This window comes from Sesamum indicum, linkage group LG15 (genome assembly GCF_000512975.1).
Source record: "Sesamum indicum cultivar Zhongzhi No. 13 linkage group LG15, S_indicum_v1.0, whole genome shotgun sequence".
Taxonomy (NCBI): Eukaryota; Viridiplantae; Streptophyta; class Magnoliopsida; order Lamiales; family Pedaliaceae; genus Sesamum; species Sesamum indicum.
This window is the reverse complement of record NC_026159.1, coordinates 651,183-676,192: the sequence shown is the minus strand read 5'-3', so window position 1 is coordinate 676,192 and position 25,010 is coordinate 651,183. Positions and strand designations below refer to the sequence as shown.

At 37.8% G+C, this 25,010-nt stretch overlaps 6 protein-coding genes across 10 annotated transcripts; 5 read left to right on the top strand and 1 right to left on the bottom strand.

Annotated features, from left to right (window-relative positions):
• Positions 1,535–4,234, top strand: LOC105177199 (serine/threonine-protein kinase D6PKL2). Its single transcript, XM_011100256.2, has 2 exons — positions 1,535–2,520; positions 3,190–4,234. Exons 1-2 carry the CDS (start codon positions 1,817–1,819, stop codon positions 4,061–4,063), a joined length of 1,578 nt encoding a protein of 525 aa, XP_011098558.1. The 5' UTR covers positions 1,535–1,816; the 3' UTR covers positions 4,064–4,234.
• On the top strand, positions 5,958–7,690 carry LOC105177198 (glycerol-3-phosphate 2-O-acyltransferase 6-like). The gene is made up of 2 exons (XM_011100255.2): positions 5,958–6,668; positions 6,779–7,690. The coding sequence occupies exons 1-2, from the start codon at positions 6,039–6,041 to the stop codon at positions 7,679–7,681; spliced, it is 1,533 nt and encodes a 510-aa protein (XP_011098557.1). The 5' UTR covers positions 5,958–6,038; the 3' UTR covers positions 7,682–7,690.
• Positions 8,903–11,835, top strand: LOC105177197 (probable prolyl 4-hydroxylase 7). Of its 2 annotated transcripts, none has more exons than XM_020699010.1 (8): positions 8,903–9,241; positions 9,347–9,430; positions 9,561–9,618; positions 9,899–10,003; positions 10,511–10,568; positions 10,657–10,832; positions 10,920–10,980; positions 11,401–11,835. In XM_020699010.1, exons 1-8 carry the CDS (start codon positions 9,183–9,185, stop codon positions 11,706–11,708), a joined length of 909 nt encoding a protein of 302 aa, XP_020554669.1. In that variant the 5' UTR covers positions 8,903–9,182; the 3' UTR covers positions 11,709–11,835. The 2 variants fall into 2 exon arrangements, with proteins under 2 accessions (XP_020554669.1, XP_011098556.1); XM_011100254.2 differs by having other exon boundaries at positions 8,905–9,241; positions 9,344–9,430.
• On the top strand, positions 12,023–15,321 carry LOC105177195 (transcription factor MYB35). Of its 2 annotated transcripts, none has more exons than XM_011100252.2 (3): positions 12,023–12,793; positions 12,878–13,007; positions 13,401–15,321. In XM_011100252.2, exons 1-3 carry the CDS (start codon positions 12,475–12,477, stop codon positions 14,194–14,196), a joined length of 1,245 nt encoding a protein of 414 aa, XP_011098554.1. In that variant the 5' UTR covers positions 12,023–12,474; the 3' UTR covers positions 14,197–15,321. The 2 variants fall into 2 exon arrangements, with proteins under 2 accessions (XP_011098554.1, XP_020554668.1); XM_020699009.1 differs by having other exon boundaries at positions 12,869–13,007.
• Positions 15,519–18,963, bottom strand: LOC105177196. The gene is made up of 9 exons (XM_020699008.1): positions 18,510–18,963; positions 17,967–18,044; positions 17,537–17,851; positions 17,188–17,323; positions 16,881–17,043; positions 16,609–16,737; positions 16,267–16,461; positions 15,925–16,047; positions 15,519–15,834 (listed from the first exon to the last, which is right to left on the bottom strand). The coding sequence occupies exons 1-9, from the start codon at positions 18,685–18,687 to the stop codon at positions 15,742–15,744; spliced, it is 1,410 nt and encodes a 469-aa protein (XP_020554667.1). The 5' UTR covers positions 18,688–18,963; the 3' UTR covers positions 15,519–15,741.
• LOC105177194 (putative rRNA methyltransferase YlbH) lies at positions 20,900–24,920 on the top strand. 3 transcript variants are annotated; one of them, XM_011100250.2, is made up of 10 exons: positions 20,900–21,067; positions 21,144–21,241; positions 21,367–21,462; positions 21,791–21,895; positions 22,035–22,139; positions 22,371–22,509; positions 22,669–22,784; positions 22,861–22,917; positions 23,066–23,266; positions 24,589–24,920. In XM_011100250.2, exons 1-9 carry the CDS (start codon positions 20,935–20,937, stop codon positions 23,147–23,149), a joined length of 933 nt encoding a protein of 310 aa, XP_011098552.1. In that variant the 5' UTR covers positions 20,900–20,934; the 3' UTR covers positions 23,150–23,266; positions 24,589–24,920. The 3 variants fall into 3 exon arrangements, with proteins under 3 accessions (XP_011098552.1, XP_011098553.1, XP_011098551.1); XM_011100251.2 differs by lacking the exon at positions 24,589–24,920 and adding an exon at positions 23,399–23,696; XM_011100249.2 differs by lacking the exon at positions 24,589–24,920 and adding an exon at positions 23,395–23,696.

Sequence of the window (25,010 nt, the reverse complement as noted above, 5' to 3'; positions counted from 1 at the left end):
CATGATATACTTGTCATGCGATTGATTACTTTTCCTAAAACTATACACAATCACACTGTAAATGCATTGATTAAAATAATTTAGATGCATATTCATTTCAATGTTGTGAGTTAAATTTACTCATTTTTTGTTACAAGTAGGCATTGATGATTCATGATTTGTGCGAATAAGCATTAGCAGATTTGAATTGGGGTGGTGGGGGTAGTAGATGTGGAGGGAAGCAGTGAGCAATGATTTAGTATGGAGGCGTTGGTTGAGAAATTGGTTCAAGTTTTAAATACAGTTATAGTGCGTGTGGGTAATGGGTATCTTATTTTTATGGACAGCCATGTAATTACTTGTATCTATATTTATTGTTATCTTAAATGTATCATCAGCTTCACTTCCCTTCCCCCCATGGACCAATTCCAATTCCCACCACTCCCACAACATTATATTTGTAAATTTATCATTTCAAAATTGAAATTTGAATTTCATTTTTGAATTTTTGAATTTTTATTTTTCTTATTCGCAATACTCTAAGATCATCATTATTGATTGTAGAGTAATCTTGCTGGATTTATTTTTAGATTTTTTCAATTATAATTGAAAATACGAATAAATATTTCTAAGATATTCTTTGTATGTTACACCAAAATATTTTATTTTAAAAAATATGTTCAAAAAGATTCGAATGCAGATCAATTAATTAGACTATGAAATAATAAATTTTATACAAAGAAAGGTCTTTTATTAGAGTTCGAGTGGTGTAATTTAAATTTTATAGAAATTTAATAATTTTGTAAAATACAATTTTAAATTCCATAATAATTTGAAACCAAATTTAGAACAAGTGTGAGAATATCTTCCCTATTTTATGTTTGGGCATTTCCTTAGACAAGATAAAATACACCTAATTTTATTTTTTTTATTTTCACACTTTGTCTATGTATTTTTTCGTTTTCCGACTTTCTATATATAATATATATACATTTATATATATATATATATTATAAAAGAGACTGACAATGAATATTGATTTTTATCTAAAAAAAATACAACATTAAACATACAATATTTATATATAAAAGATATACAATGAACATTATTTTTATCCTCAAATCTCAACATCAAGCTTACGCCACTTATTTTAAATATTTTAAATTATCTTAAAATATAAATTTAAATATACTATTTATTTCCAACGCACATTATTTATCATCTCCAAAACACCAAAATAAAATACTCAAAATACAAATCTAAACACTATGGTTGGTTTTCACCTGCATAAAAGCATAAAAATAGGAAAGGTCACTGCGTTTAAAAGCTTTATCCGCTGAAAGCAACGGTATTGGTCGATATGTCATGTAACAAAATCTAATAGGCTTTTGTCTCCCCCACGCCGAAACACCACACCCCCACCCCCTGTTTTTGTAAGTATATATGCTTGTATGCGTATTCCTATGTATTTTGTCTCTGCGCTGTTCCATTGGGACAATGTATGACTAGAGAGAGAGAGAGAGAGAGAGAGAGAGAGAGGGGAGAGTGTTTGGACCCCCAATCCCACCCACCCCCATTCATTCATTGGGCTTCTCAAATCTTACAAAACCCACATTTCAAATTTGAACGCCCTTTTAAGTTTAACTCCGCCCCATGCTCACTTGGCGCCCGCATATCTCTCGCCTTTTCTTTGACTGCCTCGGCGTCTCCAATTTCCCAAAACCCCCCATTTGACCACCCTCCTTTTCCCTCTCTTTCTCTACCCTTTAAAGCAAACCAGCCCGTTGCTCTTTCAGTCATTTCCACAAACATTTTTTAGCTCATATTCTTTCCAATCATGAGCAAAGCTTTGGAGAATGCCTCCAGCAATGACCCCATTTCTCTTAACCTCGCTTTTCATGACCTTAGCATCAATAACAGCCCCAGCATTGATTTTTACAGCAGTACCGTAACTGGGTCTGATAATACTAGTGTAGGCAGTAGTAAAATAAGCGACGGCGGTTTTGTAGACAAGCAAGTGGATATCAAGAATGTTGAGGTGAATGTGAGTGGGGAATGCGTGGAGAGTGAAAAGAGTAGTTTAAGTTCGGTTAGTTATTGTAATGGCGCAGATGGGAATGAGGCTAGTTTTAGGAGTTTTTGCCCATCGAAACCTCATAAGGGAAACGACAGGCGGTGGGATGCTATACAATGTGTGCAGGCTAGAGATGGGCAGTTGAGTTTGGGGCACTTTAGGCTTCTGAAAAAATTGGGATTTGGGGACATTGGGAGTGTTTATCTCGCGGAGTTGAGGAGCATGGGATGCCTTTTTGCTATGAAAGTAATGGATAAAGGCATGTTAGTCAGTCGAAAGAAAGTGGTGAGAGCTCAAACTGAGAGAGACATATTGGGTTTGTTGGATCACCCCTTTCTTCCAACTCTTTATTCGCACTTTGAAACAGAGAAGTTTTCATGTTTGCTGATGGAGTTTTGCAGCGGTGGGGACCTGCATTTGCTTAGGCAGCGTCAGCCTGGCAAGCATTTCTCAGAACAAGCAGCAAGGTTAGCAATTGGTTTTAGTAGTATCTTACTCTATTTCATGTCTCCATTGTTTTAAGTCACTTCACATGCATTTTATCACAGCTTACTGTATTGGCTGTGGTTGAGAGTTTGACTGTGCAACAGGGATGAATTGCATGAAAGTGAACGGAAATTGAATGATTCATGACTTTTCTTGAAATTCTTTTTCGTGGAGTGATGATACTGACAGAATAGTGGAAGCTTCGATGTTTTGTTTGGTGGTTTGCTTTGCTGATCAGTTCATCAGATTGATGTAGTTCTTTTCCTTTTTTTTTTTTTTTTGACTATGGTGGGAGATAGAGCGCTTGAGGAGGATGAAATCCCTAAAAACATCGACTTTGTTTATAATCTAACCTGTTGTCAAGATAATTATGACTGATATATAATTGTTTCCTAGTATTATTTGAAGTGATGCCCATAATAATGCTGTCTTATACATTAGCTTGGCCAGATTCTGGTCGTTGGTTGCACTATTTTTCATAGGATCACATCATCAATTTTTTACTGCTAGAGTTTCAATTTTTATTGAATGTGAAACTGGCAGTTGCTATTTTTATCTGAATCATTTAACTATTGAGTTAACATGTCACCCGTCTAGAAAGAGAAAATTGTTGATACTGACTGTTAATTCATGTTTCTTTTGTTTGATAGGTTCTATGCTTCAGAAGTGCTTCTTGCTTTGGAGTATCTGCATATGATGGGGGTGGTGTACAGGGACTTGAAACCTGAAAATGTTTTGGTGAGGGAAGATGGCCATATTATGCTATCAGATTTTGACTTATCATTGAGATGTTACGTGAGTCCCACCCTCGTTGCATCCAGTGATGGTCCAGCTTGTACAATTTCGTCATATTGCATCCAGCCATCGTGCATTGATCCAGCATGTAAATTGCCTGTTTGCGCAGAGCCTTCTTGTTTCCAACCTTCTTGCTTTAAACCACGCCTTTTCAACTCAAAAGCCGTAAAAGTGAGAGGTGAAAAAACAACTTTGGCCAGTTTAGATTCTCTTCCCGTGCTTGTTGCAGAGCCAACTGCAGCACGATCTATGTCTTTTGTCGGGACCCATGAGTATTTAGCCCCTGAAATTATTAGAGGAGACGGTCATGGCAGCGCTGTTGACTGGTGGACATTTGGTATTTTCTTGTATGAATTGCTGCATGGGAGAACACCATTTAAAGGTAATGGTAACAGAGAGACATTATTTAACGTTGTTGGCCAGCCCCTGAAATTCCTGGAGGGCTCTGCTATTAGTTTTGCTGCGAAGGATTTGATTCGAGGTTTGCTTGCTAAGGACCCTCAGAAAAGATTAGGATTTAAAAGGGGGGCCACAGAGATAAAACAGCATCCGTTCTTTGAAAGTGTAAACTGGGCTCTTATTCGTAGCACAACCCCTCCTCAAATTCCTAAGCCAATAGATCTTGCGTTGCTAAATCAGGGGTTAAAGTCGTCTTTGCCATCAAATCACAAGGGTGCTACAGACTCAGAAAGGTCATCTGGTCCTTACTTGGATTTTGAATTTTTCTAAACAGATTCGACTCAATGTTGTATCAGTATTCTTGAGGCAGTTAGATTTCCATTTCTGATTTGTAGTTATATTTTAATCTAATAAGATATTTCTGTTCATAATTCTTGGTGCCATATGAAAATTGAGCACTACAATTTGCAAATAAACCATGAAATCATCATGTTAAAATAAATTTACAGTATTCAATTATTTCCTTGTCTGAAAGAGAGGAAAAGAATCACGCCTTTGTTTATGTCATCATGATTTTCTAATGTATATCAGAACATTGAGGTAGCTCTCAACATTGGTTTGAAAGGGAAAAGTGTCTGCCTTTCTCATGATGCTTCATCACTTTTTGCCAAAATGAACACTGGAAATCCTTTTGTTGCTTTAATCTGCGGATTCCTGAAAAAAACAAACTGATTGAGACAAATCGTTACATTATTACTGTAGAGTTGAACAAAAGTGTCAGTGAATTGGTTTTTGGTGTATTCAACACTGTGCTTTAATCTATGGGAGTCTGCTCACCTGAAGCTGAATGATTCCAGAGATGTTTTATTCCTCATAGTGGACACAACAGGCTTTTTCTCTTCATAGATGTGCTTTTTCCAGGATACTGGGCTATATGGACCCAACACCTTTCAACTTTACAGATGCCAAAATAACTCCTCCCTATACTTTTTGTCTTTGCTCATAAACCACTTCTACTCAAACTTGCTCTTGTTATTGGTTCCCCTTTTTTCCTCTTGTCTTGTTTCTGGGTTGTAGCTCGAAATTTATTACATTCTTTTGAGATACCATTGATGTTATCAACTAGGATTTACTGTTCATTATTCATCCGACAAACACTCCAATTTTGTTCAACAAGAAAATTCTATGGTAGACAAATAAGTGGTGTTTTCAATGAGTAAAAATTTGAGGCCGAGTCCACTTCAATCTTGGTCCCATAAGATAATGCCATGGATGTTACGGATATAATGTCTCTTTCTGCACGGAAATACCAATCCTCAGTATTTATATATCATAGAAAAATGACATTACTTATAAACTTTCCACGATTTATTACAAGAGATGTATTAACCTACCTCTTGGTGATATTGTTGCAAGGAGTTGTGTTCTTACGTATAAAAGGAATCTAGTATTAGATCGCTGTCGTTCCTTTGTAAATGCCGCCTTAGAATGTAAGTACTCCAGCGACTAATCAGGGTCTTCTTTTGTATTCTTTTACTGCAGTTACTGTGCTGATAATTTGGCCTTGTAGGAGCTCAGTGATAGACTAGCTAGTGAAGCAGAGCAAGAGAGTGCGCCAGATGATAACATTCCTGAACTTGCATGTTGGGTGAACTTGCTCACCGCAAACGAAACTAAGCGTGTCTTATAATGAGAAAGGTTTCATTAGGCTGCTACAAGAATACTCAGTCGACCTGGCAATGGAAATTAGAGTTCTATTGAGTTGAATGGTTCAGAGAATATCACCTATATAGTTACCAAGAAAAGTGTACACATTTTGCTCACAACTTCAGCTTAATACTTATAGCTTATTCCGCAGATCTGAATATCTATCTTCTGAAAATGAAAGCATTTTAATTTGCCTAATTATGACAATACGAAGGACTTTCGATGATCAATACGTGATTCATTCTTAACTTTACCTCAGATGGACCTGTAAAATGATAATTCAGCGAAGACTGTAGCCTAGTTTTGACCAACGTGGAATGAAAACCAATTCAAAATGTAATGAATATGCTGAAATAATGTCTTAATGTTGGAAAGTAACATTAAACTGCTCGATAATACCAATGAGAGTTCTGAATCAAACAATTCTGGAGAGCTCCGCAGCCCATTGATCTCATAACCAACAAAATTGTCCGTATTATCAAGTTGTGCATATAAATTAATTTGCAGCCTCATTCTTACAATATAGTTCAAAAGAAGTTAAGATCAATTACAGCTAAATTACGCATAAATTCCCTCTATCCACACACTCCTTAACTCAATGGCTGAGTCCAAATTACACTCTTCTGTTACATTTCCAAGTATCAGTAAATGCGAATCCCACGGGCGCGAAAAGCACACAGTCGTAGCTGACATGGATGGAACTTTGCTCATAGGCCGCAGTTCATTTCATTATTTTGCATTAGTGGCCTTTGAAGTTGGTGGGATGTTAAGGCTTCTTTTCTTGCTCTTGGCATCTCCATTAGCTGGAATTCTGTACTATTTCATCTCAGAATCCGCAGGCATTCGTGTACTAATATTTGCAACATTTGCGGGCATGAAAGTCTCCGATATTGAGTCAGTTGGGCGTGCTGTTTTGCCTAAATTTTACTCCGGTGACTTGCATCCCGAGACATGGCGTGTTTTCTCGTCGTGTGGGATGAAATGCGTGCTAACAGCGAACCCCCGCATCATGGTGGAGGCCTTCCTGAAAGAGTATTTAGGTGCTGATTTGATTATAGGGACTGAGATTTCAACGTACAAAGGAAGAGCCACAGGACTTGTTACTAGCCCTGGAATTCTTGTTGGCAAGAATAAGGCGGAGGGCCTTCGGAAAGCATTTGGGAATACCACACCAGAAATTGGGATTGGTGATAGAAAGACTGATTATCCATTCATGAACCTCTGCAAGGTAACTGTCATTTGTTTTCGTACGACTCAAATCCAAACAATTCATCCCAAGATTATCCATTTTCATGAACATGTATACTGACTGATTTCTTGATTATATATCATTTTCAGGAGAGCTACATGGTTCATAGAACCCCCAAAGTGCAGCCCGTCAGCCAGGACAGGCTGCTAAAGCCAATAGTATTCCATGACGGCCGGCTTGTACAAAAACCAAGCCCCCTAATGGCCCTTTTAATCATTCTATGGATCCCAATAGGCTTCATTCTAGCATGCATACGTATCGCTGCTGGGGCGCTCCTCCCAATGCCAATGGTCTATTACGCGTTTCGGGCACTCGGAGTTAGGGTCACCATCAAGGGCACTCCACCACCTCGGCCCGAAAAGTCCTTAGGCCAAACCGGCGTCCTCTTCGTTTGCTCACACCGGTCCCTCCTCGACCCAATTTTCCTCTCCACGGCCCTGGGCCGCGCTATTCCTGCCGTCACATACTCGCTATCCCGGCTGTCAGAAATCATATCACCCATCAAAACGGTTCGTCTGAACAGGGACCGGGCCAAGGATGCTGACATGATCAAGAAACTACTAAAAGAAGGTGACCTAGTGATATGCCCCGAGGGGACAACCTGTAGAGAACCATTTCTGCTGAGGTTTTCAGCACTTTTTGCAGAACTAACTGACGAACTGGTACCAGTGGCGATGTCTAATCGGATGAGCATGTTTCATGGGACGACGGCCAGAGGGTGGAAAGGGATGGACCCGTTTTATTTCTTCATGAACCCGAGCCCGGCTTATGAGGTGACGTTCTTGAATAAGCTGCCTGGGGATTTGACCTGTGGGGCTGGGAAATCAAGCCACGAGGTGGCGAATTACATACAGAGGATGATCGCAGCAACACTGTCGTACGAGTGCACCAGCTTTACTAGGAAGGATAAGTACCGAGCCCTGGCTGGGAATGACGGCAATGTGGTGGAGAAACCGAGGAAAATTGCAGCTGATAAAGTCATGGGTTCCTGAAAATTATGCGGATACGTGGGCGTTTGCTTTGTTGTTCCCATCTGCGCTCTGCTGCCTTCTGAGTATGAAACTGATAGGAGGATTAATGTCTGAAGGACACTCTGACCTGTTTGGGGCTGAAAGGAGATAGTGGGCTTAGTATCTATTGGGAGCTGCTGTGAGTCCGCGCATGCGCGTTTAAAAAGAAAAACCACTGATAGAATTAATAAATGTGTGGGATTGGTGAGAAGAGGTTATTTGGTGTACATAAAATATTGGCAATTGGTGTTTGCTAATGGCTACTCTTTTTGTTCGCTCAATAGAAATTTGGTTAGTACGTCTTTTTAGCCTAATACTCGTCACTAATGGGTTTGAATAAAGATTTGATTTCATAATATTCATTTTAATTTAATGAAAATAAAAATGTAGGAATTAAGTAGTTTTAGATATTATTATTTAGAGAATGGTGATGAAGAAAGTAGTAAGCAATCTCCCAAATTTCCCATCTCCAATACACAAAGACAAGAGTGGTTTGAGATGAATGCGTTGGGTTGTGAGAGCAAAAAGAAAGGTGCAACGAGTCTTTTCAAACACTACGGACAACCGATAGAAGTAATTTTGGAATGTGAAGTGGAAAGTGGTCATGTAATATAAAGTTTGTATATGTTTGTTTATGTGGTGATACAGACAAAAAGATGAGATACTTTGATGAGACTGTGTTGTAATATTATATCGTATCAAATTGAAGGCAGTGCCCCTGCCCCAGAGAGTGATTTATCCTTTGGCCCATATGAATATAATTGGACCCACGGCCCAATATCAACCAGATTTATTTTAATTTTCCTTAATTATAATTCTGCTTTGTGTTGAGCCTTGCCTAGACTAGACTAGACTCGCTATTTGCACCACGTACATTTTTAGGTGGAGTTTAAGAAAGCGTGTGTTCTAATTTATAGAAGCAGCAAGAGAGAAACCCCTAATTAATTGATCTAATCACACTTAATTATTTCAACGCCTACCCACCACATATTATTGTGATAATTGCCATTCATTTGCTAATGTTGCTCAAAGTTAATTCCCTTACATAGACCTCTGCGTCTTTTCAAACAGTTGTTTCAAGTAATTAAGACATCATTATTCTTTTGCTAATTCTAATTTGCAAAAATCTTTCAATGTAATTATACACACGAGACAAAGTAACCATTTTTCCTGAGCTTCCCTTCTGGATTAGACTATTACTGAAAATACCGCATTGAACCAGGAAACTTCGAGAAAAAGGACATTATTCCCACGAAATCTCAAATCCAGTGGGCGACCCCTTGTAATAATCCCCCTTTTCAGTTTCAGTCCAGTTAAATACAACGTTTCAAACACAAAGACACAGTCCAAGTCTATTTTCTTGAATTTCAGCACAATTAAAACCCCACCCACCAAGATTTCGCACCCCCACCGCTAAGAAAAGAAAACAGAGGAGATATTTTCAGAAAAGAAGGGGGAAAAAGATTGAATTTTTTACCCCTTTATGGACGCGAGATTTTTTCTTTTGATTTTTCTCTGTTTTCTTGTTCAATTCTCTCATGGGTATGTGATCTTTCTCCTTATATCCGCCTTTTGATTAAAAATGAAGAATGTAGATCAGGGCTGATATGTCTTTTGTTTTTATTTTTTGTGGGTTTACATCAGAAGAGAATCAGTGTTGAAATTGACGAGTGGTGGTTCTTTGGCTGCGTTTGATCCGACCCGGGTCACTCAAATCTCTTGGAACCCCAGGTTTCTTTTTGGATCTTTTGATTTACAGGAATTTTAAAATTTTAAATGGATGCATACATTTTATGTGAAATTGTCTGTTTTTTGTGATGAATGATGATATGGGTTTTGGGTGGTAACTGTTATTCTGCAGGGCCTTTCTGTACAGAGGATTTTTGAATCATAAGGAGTGTGATCATCTCATTGCTCTGGTTAGCCAATTCTTTTCTTTTTTTGCACCCTTCACTTTTTTAACTCATTGATGCTCCCCGGTTTAATATAAGACTAATGCATAAATTGAAATGCTTTTAAATATTAGTAATTATGTTTTATGGAAAAAGGGTCAACTGGCAAAATCCTTGCTTTCTTGCAATTCCCCTTTGGCTACTGTGGATTTATCTATTTGTGATTTGTTTGTGGGGGAGGAACGAACACAAATTATGGGTTCTTCCTTAATGTTGTGGTGAACGTGCTCTGGATTTGTATGAGTAGGCTAAAGATAAGCTGGAGAAATCTATGGTAGCTGACAATGATTCTGGCAAGAGTATAGAGAGTGAGGTCCGTACGAGTTCAGGCATGTTTCTGGGGAAGGCTCAGGTAAGCAAAATCCGAGATGCTGTGATGATTTTTAATAATTTGAATCTCAGGGCCCCAATTGCATGTATCTTATGACTGAATGGTTGGTTTGGATTTTTTGGTAAATCATGGTTTCACATTTAAATATCATTTATGCCCTACATCAGAAACAAAAACATTAGGTTCTTAGTTGCCCGAAATGTTAATCCTTTCAGCCTGTGTATGCTGATAATCCAAGGTGAATCTTGTTTTGTGAAGAAACTGCAGCCCGCATTATGTTTGCTTTAGTGTCGCATTTGTTTGAACATAAATCATGAGTTGAAGCTATTTTAGTTCGTAAGTATTTATTCGTGAGCTCTACCATACTGGATTAACATACCATTTCAATGTAGTTCATTGACATAACATGTGTCCAAAGAGATGGATTCTTACTTGTGCAACCTTTTCATCTGCCTGCTTCAACTTCACTGTTCTCTGATGTTAGAATACCCATATGATGAAATTTTGTTCTCTGTTTCTTGATTGAAGGATGAAATAGTTGCTGGTATCGAGGCAAGAATTGCAGCATGGACATTCCTCCCTATAGGTATTGTTGGAATGGCTTTGTTAGTGTTCCAGTGGTATTTCATCATTCAATTAAGCCTTCTTATTGATCTGATGAATCTGTTGTGCAGAGAATGGGGAGGCTATGCAGGTTTTGCATTATGAACATGGCCAAAAGTATGAGCCACATTTTGATTTTTTCCATGACAAGGCCAATCAAGAATTGGGTGGTCACCGAGTAGCTACTGTGCTAATGTATTTATCAGATGTTGCTAGGGGAGGAGAAACAGTGTTTCCTAATTCAGAGGTGAGTTTGTGATTCCTTGTTTTCTCTTCCTATAGACACTATATATAAAAATCCTTCTCTTTATTTGAATGTCTACTGCATATGCAGGAGAAAGATAAACAGCCAAAGGGCGATGACTGGTCTGATTGCGCTAAAGAGGGTTATGCAGGTAAACATGATTTGACAGTGTTGTGTATCCGGTAATTTTCTTCATCTTGAGATAAATTTCAGTGGTATATACATGCTTGGGGTAAAATGCTCTCTTGCTACCTGAGAGGGTGCTGATGTAAATAAAATACTTTTTAAGAGAATGATGTTGAGCGGTCTTAGAAACTCTGATTTATTTTTTTCCCCCTTGCAATGTTTCACTTGAGTGTTGATGAAAAGAAAATTCGTGTTGGTGTTGATTCATTCTGACTGTCATTCTCTTTTCAACTTGGCATGGCATTTTCACTTATTTTAGATCGATCATATCATTGTTCTTTAAGTCGATGGAGATAGATGAAGATGTGAAATGAGCAGCTTCCGCTTTATGGTGTCAATTGTATTAAACTGGTGACATCGTGTTTCTCGTTTCTTCTGTTTACAGTGAAACCAAGGAAGGGTGATGCTCTATTGTTTTTCAGTCTTCATCCTGATGCAACTACTGATAACACGAGCTTGCATGGGAGCTGTCCTGTCATTGAAGGCGAAAAGTGGTCCGCCACCAAGTGGATTCATGTGCGGTCTTTTGATACGCCAGTATCCAGTTCATCGAGTGGTGACTGTGTCGACGAGAATCCAAACTGCCCTGCATGGGCTCTTAGAGGAGAATGCGAAAAGAATCCTCTGTATATGATTGGGTCTAAGGAAGGCAACGGCTATTGTAGGAAGAGCTGCAAAGTGTGCTCATCTTAGTAACATTTCTCCAGCCTATTTTGCATAGGAAAAGTTGAAAATGTTCAGTTGTACATGAAAGAGGTCATTGTACTGTTTCGTTAGAACATTTCATCAACTCTAAATCAAAAAGTTGCATTAAACTAAAGGCCCATAATTTACTTAATGAATTGATTTTACTATGACCCTCTTGTGCTTTTTAAATGGTTGAGGTTTTTGTCACTGAAATAATCTTACTTCACCCGAGAGAGTCTTGTCTTAGCCTATGCGATTGTGCCTGCATTAATGTAGTGCTCTGCAGGGCAAGGATCATTGCTTCTTCCTTTGTGCTCTGGCAGAGAGGAGCTTCATTTAAGCCAGTAAGAGACCTCTCGAGAAATTAAAATTAGAGCCGTCCAAGAATTCAGTAAACAAGCCGCTTGGTGCCATTTTCAAGCATCTTAACGCAAAAACCCTTCACAAGTGTAGAGTACAGACTATGATTTGCAAGATCTGTCAGAAAAACCAAGAAGAAAGAAACTAGCTGCAAGCAAATGCTGCAAGAAGGTCGCCATTACTCTGAATATGTAAGATACAAATGCTAGCTGCAAGCTTTAACAAAAAAAGTTTCAGGCAATTCCAACCTGACTAGTCATTTTCTTGGAGCCAAGCAAGAGGAGAGAGAATTTGTGTGTGTGTGTGTGTGAGAGAGAGAGAGAGAGAGAGAGAGAGAGAGAGAGAGGGATTGCATGCGTTATTTTCATGTCATGTAAACCAGTTTCTTTTTTCTGATTCTTTGATTAAAATCATGCAATTGTTGTTAAATTGGAGCCCCAGTTACATGCATTTCATGCTCCCTCACTTGTTAAATGTCTTCCTTCAAATTTATGCCCGAAGCTTAAAATCACATCATCATTACATCAGTCTTCCGGTCCAGTCCAGTCCCCCTACTTCCTTTCCCCCTTACAGACAAAAACACCAAGTTATCTGTCCTATGGGGAGACCGCCTTGTTGTGACAAAGCAAATGTGAAAAGGGGACCCTGGACACCTGAAGAAGATGCAAAAATTCTTGCATATGTAGCCAGCCATGGAATTGGCAACTGGACGTCAGTCCCCCAGAAAGCAGGTAATTTTCATTTCTGAATTGCTTCAACTAATGTTGTTCGACGTAAAAATCTGTGTGTTTGCTTTGTTTCATGAGTTTGTATAGGCCTCAACAGATGCGGGAAGAGCTGTAGGCTAAGATGGACTAATTATCTTCGCCCTGATCTCAAACACGACAATTTTACTCCTGAAGAAGAAGAGTGCATTCTTGAACTTCACAGAACCATTGGTAGCAGGTAACTTTACATTTTATTTAGATGTCTAGCAATCTTTTAGAGCTTTATTTCTCTATTACTTTTTCCCCATATGCGCCCTTTCTGCCTCAGAAACAAACTGGTTTGGCATGGAAAAACCAGGAGATCTGCCACTTACATTTTGTGAAATGAAAGTTTTGAGAATATAATGACTTCGTTTAAATCAGATTCCCACTGCTTAAGTTCCATATCATGTGAAAAGCATTGTAATTGTCGTGCAATTCAATGAAGATTTGCCATCTTTTATCTGTTCTGATTTGATAATGTTGTTAGAAAGAAGTCGAATTTAAAAGTTTCTAAATAGCCATCCAAGGTTCATTGGCACTGTTTTAGTAGTCTGAGCTGCTCTACTTACTACTGGTTTTTATGATATAGATGGTCTCTGATAGCAAAAAGACTGCCAGGGAGAACAGATAATGATGTTAAGAACTACTGGAACACCAAACTGAAGAAAAAACTGACCAAAATGGGAATTGATCCCGTAACTCACAAGCCCTTCTCTCAGCTTTTCAGTGAGTATGGAAAGATCAGTGGGTTCCCAAGCACCAGGAATGGAAACCGGTTCCTCCAGAATTCCGCAGCCAATGAGTCCATTTGGAAAGCAGAAAACAATAGACAAAAGATTCAGAAACCTTATTATGATCTCTTGAATGATCAAAAAAATCATCCAGTGGAAACTGTAACTAAGTTCCAAGCCATAAACCAAGAATTCATCCAACCACACTTTTTCAGTGAGGCCTCCTCTTCTGATACATTTTCATCTTCAAATGGAGTCATGCATTTCAGCTGCGGACCATCTCACTCGTGTGAGCCCTCTCAGGTTCACATCGTGCCGCCTTCTCCCTTTCTGTGTAACGAATATGTTCTGGGAGATTCCTTTCCCTCCTTGGACAACACAGATCAAATTCCAGAATGTAAATACATGGGAATGCAGTATTTGCATAATGATTCTATTCCAGTGCAGGAATCTGGACTTATACATAACTTTAATGGAGACGAGTGCAGGGAAACCATAATGTCCTGTCAGGAGAATTCTCCTGGAGTTCTGGAAAAATGCTCTTCAATTGCTACTTCATCTGCTGCAGATTCATTTGTGGAGGCCATCCTGGCTCATGACAATGAAATGCGACTTCAGTTTCCTCACATTTTGGATGAGAATTATGATTACTGATTTCCCGATAGCTGGAGTTGTGTCAATGGTTTTGAATAATCTTCTTACAGTCGAAATGGCTGTTCAAATTTAGTGATCAGGACAGAGTAGAGTTATACAATGTTATAGAGCATGGGTCCATTGAGAAAACATTTGTCATAATATTGAAACGTTTCATGTTTTATGGCATCGTAGCTCTTGAGGATTTAGTGACTGGGCAATGCTTCGGAACCAAATTCCTATGTCAAAATTTCATAAATCAGCATATATAAGACTCCCTATGATGACCATTCAATAATACCTCGCAAGATAAAAGGAAAAAGAATAGAAAATAAAAATAAATAGGACAGTAAAAGTGAATTAATACCATATAACACACACAAAAATAAATAAATAAATGGCTTTAAATATATTGGAGGGGAAAAAAAAAAGAAAAAAGGACAAGAACGACCTGAACTATGTCAAAAAACCGTTATGTTCGTTGCAAGGGAAAACTAACGATAAAGGGAAAAAGGAAGAAAGAGCACTACTGAAGAAGACAAAACATATAGGATTTAGACGAACAACCTGGCAGGCATGAACACATTGCAGAGATCATCCTTCTCATTCCGGAGGCAGGGATCTTCAGGCCGCATATGGGACAGCAGGATTCAGATTCCAGACGTTAAGCCCCCACCACCGGTTGATAAATCCAGGGATTTCAACTACCATCCCATTCCCACTTCCAATTCTGGCGTTGTGAATCCGTCTGATTCCGTTCTTCCTCCTCCTGGTTCCAGATCAGAAGGTAAGCCCCGGAGGTCCGGTTTCGTTTCAATTTTTGGCTGCTGCATCGGCCCACATGCATCTTAAGCAAGCCCACCATTTTTTTACGCCTGTTGCATGGAATTCATGTTGCCTTTTAGTTTTCCAAGCTTTTTGCCTCCAACCAGGCCGTCTTTTTTACAAATGTACACCTGTGTGCTTACAACTTTCTCTTTCTCTCTTTTCTTTGTTATCCAATGCCTTGATAGAGTTTTTGGAATTTGTTATGGGTAGTTTAGCTTGAGAATTTTGTAGACGAGAGTTCAGAATATTTGGTTTGTAGCTTGGATGGAATATGAATGTTTCTGATGGAATTTGATGAATCTTGACGTTATTTTTCAATTATGGGTTTCTTAGAACTTATAACAGAACATGTGGTCTTGGCACAAACATGAACATGTTTTCTGGTATGCTTCTAATCCTCAGGATATGTCCGGGAGTTTTACCTCACTATTTGTAGGAATTTATGGAAAAACAAAGCCGTCAGGGCGCAAACTGGAAACTTGAAAAGAGATGTTTTTGTCGTGACCAGGGGAAAATGTTTTAACTTACATTAATTTGTTACTATTGCAATATATCTGTACACTCAGATATAAGCGCTGTACAATTGAGCAGAAAACCGATTTGTTGGAACTTGGCCATTGACAATACAACAAGAACTTGACTTGAAAAGGTTAGCGCTAAAGTACTTTAGGGAGAAAGGAAAGACATGCTCAAGTACAGTGATTCATTAGCTCAAATCCTCACAGTGTTTCTCTCGACTCACAAGCTAAGTTGGCAATAGTTAGTGTAGTCAATTTCCTTCAATCTTAAACAGCATAACATACACTCTGGTAGATCTTCCGCCTTGTTTCCCTGTATCACATTATTAAACCAATAAATGTCAGAGCTGTGTTTCGACTTAAATTTAGGTCTGATTAGGACAGATACTGATATTGAGCCTACCTGAATTGTCAGGCCGAAGTCAAAGACACAGTGCTTAATTCTGTCTTGAAATGTCTCGAAGCCTTTCCTTGCAATGTAACTGAATCTGTGGATATCCAAATCAATCTCAAAGTAGTTTTCTCCCTGCAAGGATCGCACGATCAACTCTCTTTGTGAAATACGCAAATATTGAAGATCTATCAGGAAAACAAGAGTGACAACTTACAGCTTCATTTATAGATTATTAGTCTATGGAAATTGTTGTCCCATCTCAATATAAGACATGAATGACTCACCCATAGAGCAGATGATTATAGCACGTTAAGAGAATCAAGCTATGGAAAGTAAACAAAACAACTTTACCAAGTAAAATTCATGCTGAGGACGTGAAAGAACTGGCTTCTCATTGTATGCATGCATAAGCTTCCTCTCAGCCGCACTTAACTGAAGATCCTCTAAGTTGGCGACCCGGCCCAAGATTTTTAATCTTTCTCTGAAGGGCGCATTTGTATCCATGGGAAAACTTCTAATCTTCTCAGTTTCATTAGCAATTATCCGCTGTTAACGCAAAGCAAGAAAATTATTCAGATTTTTCTGCTGTCATATGGACATACGAGGTTGTTTTTGCTTTGTAACAAAATGGAGAAGGTTGTCCGCAGGTAAAATGGAAGCTTCAGGTACAAAGTAGAAAGGCATCCTTCTTACCCTTATATTTTCTTGGAAGTGAACAGGAAGATCTGCTGAGTAATTTTCTGAAAGCTTGAAATAGAAAACAGAACTCACTCCTGCTCCATCGTATTCATTTTGGAAGATTGTGGCAGGGTAGAGTGGAATCTGATACAGTGAAAGGGGTGAAAAATTAGTAGTTTGAAGAATGTTCTGAATTCAATTCCGCTGCAGATGTCTCTTACAGAGCCTAACATAAGAAAAACAGCCTAGTTTCCAGTAGGTATAGTTTACAGGGAGAGTTGACATACCTGAAGATTTACGACAAGAATAGGAGGGACTTCTCCAGGTGAATCAACAGTGGGGAGCTCAACAAATCGAGCAATGTGATCAATTTTGCGAGGAGATAAGAAAACGTCCACTCCAAAGGGAACATAGGCAACAAAGTTTGGAGCAAACTCTTTCTTTTTATCTCTGCAAAACACATAGGATGATAATTCAGCGCTATGTTTTGATAAATCTGTTGACTTTTGAGAAAAGGTGAAAGTGAATGCTGAAAACACATGCTACAAATTTGAATGCCATAATCCAGAAGAGAGAAAGGTACTATGCTCCGACCTGGTATAGTTCCGTCCACGAACTTTAAAAGTGTTCGCCTCAACCCATGACCAAGATTCCGGCATTTTCTTCTCTAATGGGGAACACATAATTTGAGAACCAGCTATTGGTCTTTGTATAATGGCCTTTGCCAATGCTGAGGAATACAATAACAAAAAAATAATCAACAACAGTAGAACAAAACCATCGAACAAAAATTTACTGTGAATGCTTTAGTGCACAGGAGTGTTTCATTAGATAGATCAAATTGGCAACAGTTTCATACATGACTTTCCTTCTACTTCCTTAAAAATGGAAATATTGTAGTTATCAAAGCATCGCGTCAAGAGGGGAAAACCCAAACACTTACGTAAACTTGTATGATCTTGTCCTTCTTTCCATTTGAGCGAAGGAGTAAGTGATAATCTTTTCCTTGTGCTTGGACCTCCTAGACTTTGCAATTTTCTCTTCCCATCTAAAGACTCATCACAAGCAAGACAAGGTAGGAATGCATTTGATATAAATCCACAACTGTGCAACGCACCCGTCTCATTCCTCTCGGCATTTTCATCCTGACATTGAGGATCATCAGAGCTCAGCTGAGAATCAGTGCCATTACCATACACCACTTGATTTGAAAATCTTGGAGTAACAACATTGGATAGGGATCCAGCTTGAGATACATCTGTAAGCATTCAAGTCATAGAATTCAATTAAGGAATGTCCTAATCATAGCATCACAGTATATTGGAGCGTCTAACATATATGTTGAAGAAACATAACAATGCCGAAGCGCTAACCATCCTGAACGCTGTAAAATTCATCTTCACCATCAGAATCAATAACCGCATCAGGATCAAACCACGACTCGCTATGCCCTGTTAGGCCACAAAAATTGACAGGGATTAGATTTTACACGTTCCTTTTGCTACCAAGTTTAGAAAACCATCAAAAGTGAAATTCAGGAGAAAAAATCAATCTCACAGAAACTCAACAGCCCTAACAGTTTTTTTTTTTTTTTTTTTTTTTTTTTTTTTTAAAAAAAACTTTTTTTTTTTTTTTTTTTTTTTTCTGTAAAAGAAAACCTAACTACATCATAAACCACAGAACCTCGTAAAACCCATCATTGTCCCAGCTGCATAAGACACCATATTTGCTGCAAATACATAGAAAAAACATAAATGCCACCCAACGCTACCACTTCTCAGCTGTCCAACCTAGTACCAATCAACTACACCTGCAGCTTCTAAAGATCAATACTTTGCTGCTCTTCTAACAACCCCCATCAACAAAAATTTCCACAAACACCCAAAGAAAGACCCAATATAACAGAAAAATGAAACCTTGGAATGCAGGATTAGTGTAAGAAAGATCCTTTTGATTGGAGGGTTCAACCCGGTTTTTGTTATTAGAAGAATGGGCCTTTTTCACTCTTCTTGTTCTTTTCCTGTGTTTCTTCTGCAACTTCAACTTGCCTTTCATTCCCACGCATCCTTTGGGCTTTGACCCACAAACACCCATCTTCCCCTATTCCACAATCAGATTACAGTAATTCCCAAGAATTTCTTATCAAGAGTTGGGAGTTGGATTGCTTGGGGGGTGGGCGTGTGTGTGTATATATAGGGGGATCGCTCGTTGTGTTGTGATTCCAGTTCAGAATTCAATAAGAATGGATAGCACTACCAACAACCATAAAGGTGCCATGGCTTAACTTCATTATTGATTCTTGTTCAATAAATTAGTACTAAAATTTAAAGAAAATCAGAAAAAGGGATCGGACTGAGTTAGAGGACTTATGATTGGTCAATGAAAACGAAAGAGTTGTTGACTTGTCAAGTTATATAGCGTACGCACTTTCCTGGTCGGATTATGATATCCTTCCCACGTATCATCGCTCTCTCAACAGCACATCCATTACATTGTTTTCACATATCCAAATGCAATTAGGCTCATTTCATTCGCCAAATTTTTATTCAAATTAAACTAATTATATAGTAGATGTAATGTATTATTTTGTTTAAATTATATATCAACATACAATAAATATATTACATTTATTATATAATTAGTTAAGTATAACCCAACTCAATTCATATTGAATTTGTCATGTAATCAATAATAATTGAATCAATGTACTAGTTGGAATCTTGAAAAAAAAATTCCAACATTTATAATTATTTAGTAAATGCGTTCTTATTTAAAAATAATCAACTAATTCTCAATAATTCTCTTTGAAGATATAATATATAGTTAATTTTATAAAATATTTTCCTGAAGTTAAATACACATTTGGAAAAATATTATTTTTGTGCATTGTGCATCAAACTGAAAAATGAAAAGCAAGAGGGTTGGTGGGTTTTAGTAATGATGGAAACGCGTGTTTAAGAGATGTGAGGACAAGGAGGGAGAAGAATGCGTCTTAGCATTGAAATTGTGGGGGTTAGGTACAATTGGCTTCCACGACTCTCTTGTTAGTACTACAAACGCGTGCGCAAGATAACATTGTGGGCTTCGGCCACGTGTGAATATATGTTGTACCAATATTTGAACCAAAGTCCATTCTCTTCACTTTTAGCCCTCTCTCTCTCTTTTTTTTTTTTAAGGTAAATGTATTAGCCCTCTATTTTTTCTCCATTCATTTCATTTAATTCGTCTATGTTATAGAATAACAAGATAGTTAGAAATCTTTTATTTTTTTAAATCCTATTGTTCTTTTGATTTCGAAAAAAATTTTATTTATCAATATACTGATTCTTTTACCCACACATCTTCAATTCTCCATTCCAGAATAGAGAATGCCAATAGTTAGGATTCATGAAAAAAATATAGAATCCACTCATGCACTAATTTATTTTTAACGTATAATTAGATCAAAAAATTATTCAAATTAAGAACAAAAGCCGGTTGCTTTTTCTTTCTTATAATTAATTGAAGCCCTAAGACCCCTATCCATTTATTTATTCGACCCAACTTAATTTTGTCCTATTCCAAGAATTCGAACAAGGTTTTGTACGATTCGATAAAAATAAAATATCATCAGAACTCTCCATTAAAAATGAATTGATTTCTATCCAAGTCTATTTAGATGTATAGCTATCATATCACGGCTTCATGTACCAAATATTTTGTTACGACAGTATGGCGGAGAATGACTGCGAGAAAGATACTTTCATTTCCAGCGTTGCCAAACTAATCACCCACCAATTATTTATTCTAATTTGGAAATAACATACAATTGGTACAATGCACCTCTTAGGTGCTTTGCCATTGCAAGCACAATTTTGATTTTAACTTCAATATGATGTTTCAATAAGAAATAAATGAATGGATGGTGTACATTAATTCCTTTTTTTTTTTTTTGAGTTACCTATTATTTTTTCATTTCAAGAATTATTTTATGTGTAAAATTATAGTCGGGAGTTTGTAATAACTTTTACTTTTATACAATAGTTTTTTTCAACTTATTTTTAAAAATAAGCTAATTAGCATTTATTTTAGATATTTGCAAACACTTTTTGATTCGTTAAAAGAAAAGCTTTGGGCTAAAATATTGATGTGAAAGCATAAAGCTTTGTAGTGGGCCACCAGATGTGTCTTCAATTTGTATCATTAGATGGGCTTGGTATTATGGATGGGTCTTAGCCCAATGGATCGTTCAGTAAGAGCCTGACAGGCCCATTCAGGCCCAATTACTTCTAATGCGAAGCTTCAAAAATCTTGCTCGACTGTTATTATTATCACTCGGTAGCAAGCTTAGAAGCAGGAAAAATGGCGATTCTACCATCTCCTTTACACATTGCCAGTAGTGATTGGCTTTGCTCGAATTCCAATTTCCTCTGCTTTCCGACGAAGCCTGTCTGGAGCTCTGTCCACCGCCCATTAGTCGTCACATTCTCCTACAGTAAGTCACTGCAGAATCTATCATAATTGTCAGTTCTTTATGTACTAATTTCTATCTGCTTTGTATGATGCATCAGAACCCAACAAGGGAATTGTTGGTACTGACAAGAAGAGGGAGTTTCTTGAGAAGTACGGTCTTAATCCCGATGAGTTCTTACCCGAACCCTCTCCAAAGGTCAATCTTTTTCCCCCATGGTTTTTCTTTATGCTTTTTGGGCATGCGTGAGAGATAAGTAGAGGTGTTTCTGAATGGTGGTTGTGTGTTTCAGTTCTTTCTTCTCTTTTCGTTTCTGAATACAGACAAAGAGGAGAAGGGAGCATGGAAATGCAGGAACGAAGAACCTTATACCCTTAGAGGAGTCTAAGTCTCCTCGGGAGACTCATAAATTGCTTCAGGTTTGAGATCTTTTGCAGTTTTACTCTATTTTGTTTCTTTTCCACTCCTGCAACATGGAATACGTGGGTTCTGAAAACATTATCTTTGTGAATTAGAAATAGTTCCATTCAAGTTTTTCATCTGTAACAGTTTTCTGCAGTATCACACATGTAAAAAGAATTGCTGGATGTCCTCTTTTCGTTGGACGTAGATAATTCAGAACTTTGTTACATTGTGAACGTGGACAAGTTTTATGTAGAACTGATATTGTAATTAGCTCCAGAAATAAGCAACAGAAAAGAAATTAATCTAGAAAAGAATTTCATATAGACCTGAATGGCCATTTAGGTTCTCGGAGGAACAGCGCGTAGGAAAAAATTGCTCTCGCCAAAGGGTATGGATGTGCGTCCTATGATGGAAGTTGTAAAGGGAGCAGCTTTTGGAATTTTGCAGGTGAACTGTGTGTTAGATATTTGAATTCAGTTTAAAACCTATGTGAATTACGAAAGACACTTTAACTTATTGTTTATCTGGTACAAAATTAACATCTAGCAAGGAGTTAATCTGCTTACACTACATGGTTACTAAACAGGCAGCTGGAGGCTCCCCTCAATCTCTAAGGCCTGGACGCTGGTTAGACTTGTATAGTGGCACAGGGTCAGTTGGTATTGAAGCTATCAGCAGAGGATGCTCTGAGGTGCATTTTACTAGTCCATTTTGTTGCATGAATTAGAATACAGGTTCAGTTGAAAACTTTACTTTTTAGTGGATAATTGTTATGATGAGCTCCGTTTTACAAAATAATACCAAGTAACTAGCGATTGCAACTAACTTCCTATAGGATCTTTTTGGCTCGCTTTTGGAGTTCTTTGCCAAGCTCCTTGCTGTGTCTTTATTGAAATATTTCCTGGCTTAACTTGATATTTAGGTGCACTTTGTGGAGATGGATCCTTGGGTTGTCTCAGATGTGCTACGGCCAAACTTAGAATCAACTGGTTTTGTTGACGTTTCAGTTATACATAGCGTCCGGGTTGAAATTTTCTTGCAAAATGCTGAACGATTTGTAGGTGATTATATTCTTTCATTGGTGTCTCCCCTGTATGAATGCGGAATACTGCATCCCATATCTTACATAGATGCATATTAAACATTATTTTTGTAAAAGCCCTTTCAGTGACATCCTTTCAGTTGAAGGATTCTTACATGTCCAGATCTGATTACTGCAGGTAAAGATGGAGTGTTTGATTACATAAGTGTTACTCCTCCATATATGCTTGTTGACTACGCAGTACTGATGGATCAGATTTCCAATTCATCAGTCGTCGGAGAGAATACCTTTATAGTAAGTTGGATTGAACTTTTGCTGGATATTATTTTTTTATCTTCTATAACTCATTTTGTTTATCTCACTTCTCCAGGTAGTTGAGTATCCTTTGAGAACTGACATGTTAGATTCATATGCATCCTTGGTTAAGGTATAAATAGTGACTAACTTGTCACTCCGTCAACATTCATATTATATGTATGTTATGTATTCCTGTCAATGTTAATATCATAATGAAGGTGACCATTATCACTTTATCTGAAAAGCTTTATGTAAACGTTGTTTCTCTAATAATGCAGATAGCTGATAGGCGGTTTGGCAGGACGCATCTAGCAATATATGGACCAAAGTGGGCACAGAAGAAGAGTAAATCAGAGAGATGACTACATCACTATTAGACACAACTGGAAACATTGCCATGGTCAAAATTCCGATCTTCTCTGAAGTTTCCAATATATTGCTCCAGTTATCCTGCAGCTCAAGTTCAGCTTATTCGCCAGGTACATCACTGCCAGCAATACAGTGCTCAACTGCCTGCTTGCAGTATCTTCATTGTCCTTCAGTGTCTTTTATTACTTTCTACCCATATATAGCAGGTCGTTTAATTTTCAGATACCTTTTTGTCTAGGTAGTGAACAACTTTGAAGAGATTACTTGCTCAGTATCAAGTGAAGATGACCTGAACATTCTTACTTTAGTCACTGGGAATGGTTGAATATGTAACTATCTGTACGAGTTTGTGAGCGTGATTTAACTGCTGAAACCTAGTAGGATGTCACTTACCACTGGCATCCTTTCAGCACTCAGGGTGGCCTGTATTATCTTCTGGGTTTGGACAATTACATTTATGAAAGCTTTTACAACAGTTCGATTGGCATTCCATGTTTGTATACTGCAATGTTGTTAATATGTTTAAGTTGTTCTATTGAAGTTTGTGTAGTTTACATGCTTTGCAAACCAAATTGTGCAAACTATTTGAATTGAATTGAGCTAGATTGAGAAAACAACCATAAAGGTGAAAATCCCATGATTTCTCATTTATTGGCTTGGAGCCAGCTTCGTTTCCCCAAAAAGGAATTACATGACAATTTGTTGCAAGATGAGCCAGCATCATCTAATGTGATTTACAGAGAAACAAAAACCACCAAAGTAAAGTTTCTAGTGTCACCACTGTTGTCAATCGTATAGTATGTGAGACACCAACATATAGAGTGGAGCCACAACCGTTGGCTTTCAAAACGCAATCAACTTAGAATACGGGAGTTCGAACTGTATATTGTTTCTTGGATGCCTGAGTCACGATCTAAGAATCCGGCCTCGGACAAACGTAGTAAAGTTGAACTAGAAAGAGCGATGAATTTAGTTTGGACGTGGAGGATATGGACCCATAGTTGTTAAAATCTTCTAGTTTTCTCTTTATCACTTTCGTTCTTTCTTCTCTCTTTGCTCTGTCGCTGCTTTTCCAGTCTGTAATCCTGTATGATACTTTGAGTGGCACTGCAGGAACTTCTCTTTAAACCTCAGTTAACCAAGAAAGATGACGTGCGATGCTGGAAAACCTGGAATATGCACTTGTACTTAAATATTAAGTAGCTGATATGAGCATTCAGAATGATTTTATCATTGCACGGATCTGAATTGGAATCTTTGCTAATTGCTTTGGGATCTTTTGATTACTTTGTAGTTTTAGAATTTCTTTTTTTCTTTTTCATGACATGAAAAAGCATATAGATTCACTAGGACCATGCGAAAGGGTTGCCCCCGATGTTGACATGCTTCTATAATGTAATATACTGATGTAAGAACTCGTTTGTCTTAACAGGGTTCGTTCAAACTTCAGCACATCTTCCTTTTTACAACCTGATCAACAGTTACTTCTGCATGTGCCAGTCCTTCACATTCTCAGAGGACGAGATGCAGTAAAGCAAAATGTTTTATCTCCTCGACATTCACTACAAGTAATAGCAAGCCATTAATATTAACCCAACATTTATCCCTGAAAGTGGAGGAAAAACATCCTGATTGCTTCAAGGTGGTAGTCCTTTGAGTTTATTTTCTTGTACTTCTTTTCTTTTCTCAACACAATTCAAGGTCCAAAACGTAATGTAATTATTAGACGAGGCAAGAAAAGACGGAAAAAGGTGAGGGGTTGTTTCTATAATACTCTGTATCGATAAGTTTCTTTTCTCTCATTTAGGTGTATATATTTCGATTATTTACTTGGTATTGCATAATAAATAGATG

Coding starts and splice junctions, on each gene's coding strand:
- LOC105177199 (XM_011100256.2), top strand. CDS start 1,817: ATGAGCAAAGCTTTGGAGAATGCCTCCAGCAATGACCCCATTTCTCTT. Junction 2,521..3,189: donor TTCTCAGAACAAGCAGCAAG/GTTAGCAATTGG, acceptor TTTGTTTGATAG/GTTCTATGCTTCAGAAGTGC.
- LOC105177198 (XM_011100255.2), top strand. CDS start 6,039: ATGGCTGAGTCCAAATTACACTCTTCTGTTACATTTCCAAGTATCAGT. Junction 6,669..6,778: donor CATTCATGAACCTCTGCAAG/GTAACTGTCATT, acceptor TATCATTTTCAG/GAGAGCTACATGGTTCATAG.
- LOC105177197 (XM_011100254.2), top strand. CDS start 9,183: ATGGACGCGAGATTTTTTCTTTTGATTTTTCTCTGTTTTCTTGTTCAA. Junction 9,619..9,898: donor GTGATCATCTCATTGCTCTG/GTTAGCCAATTC, acceptor TTGTATGAGTAG/GCTAAAGATAAGCTGGAGAA. Junction 10,981..11,400: donor CGCTAAAGAGGGTTATGCAG/GTAAACATGATT, acceptor TTCTGTTTACAG/TGAAACCAAGGAAGGGTGAT.
- LOC105177195 (XM_020699009.1), top strand. CDS start 12,475: ATGCAATTGTTGTTAAATTGGAGCCCCAGTTACATGCATTTCATGCTC. Junction 12,794..12,868: donor GTCAGTCCCCCAGAAAGCAG/GTAATTTTCATT, acceptor TTGTTTCATGAG/TTTGTATAGGCCTCAACAGA. Junction 13,008..13,400: donor CACAGAACCATTGGTAGCAG/GTAACTTTACAT, acceptor TTTATGATATAG/ATGGTCTCTGATAGCAAAAA.
- LOC105177196 (XM_020699008.1), bottom strand. CDS start 18,687: ATGGGTGTTTGTGGGTCAAAGCCCAAAGGATGCGTGGGAATGAAAGGC. Junction 18,045..18,509: donor CACTAATCCTGCATTCCAAG/GTTTCATTTTTC, acceptor GTGGCCTAACAG/GGCATAGCGAGTCGTGGTTT. Junction 17,044..17,187: donor CGTGGACGGAACTATACCAG/GTCGGAGCATAG, acceptor TGTGTTTTGCAG/AGATAAAAAGAAAGAGTTTG.
- LOC105177194 (XM_011100250.2), top strand. CDS start 20,935: ATGGCGATTCTACCATCTCCTTTACACATTGCCAGTAGTGATTGGCTT. Junction 21,463..21,790: donor AGACTCATAAATTGCTTCAG/GTTTGAGATCTT, acceptor ATGGCCATTTAG/GTTCTCGGAGGAACAGCGCG. Junction 21,896..22,034: donor CAGCTTTTGGAATTTTGCAG/GTGAACTGTGTG, acceptor GTTACTAAACAG/GCAGCTGGAGGCTCCCCTCA.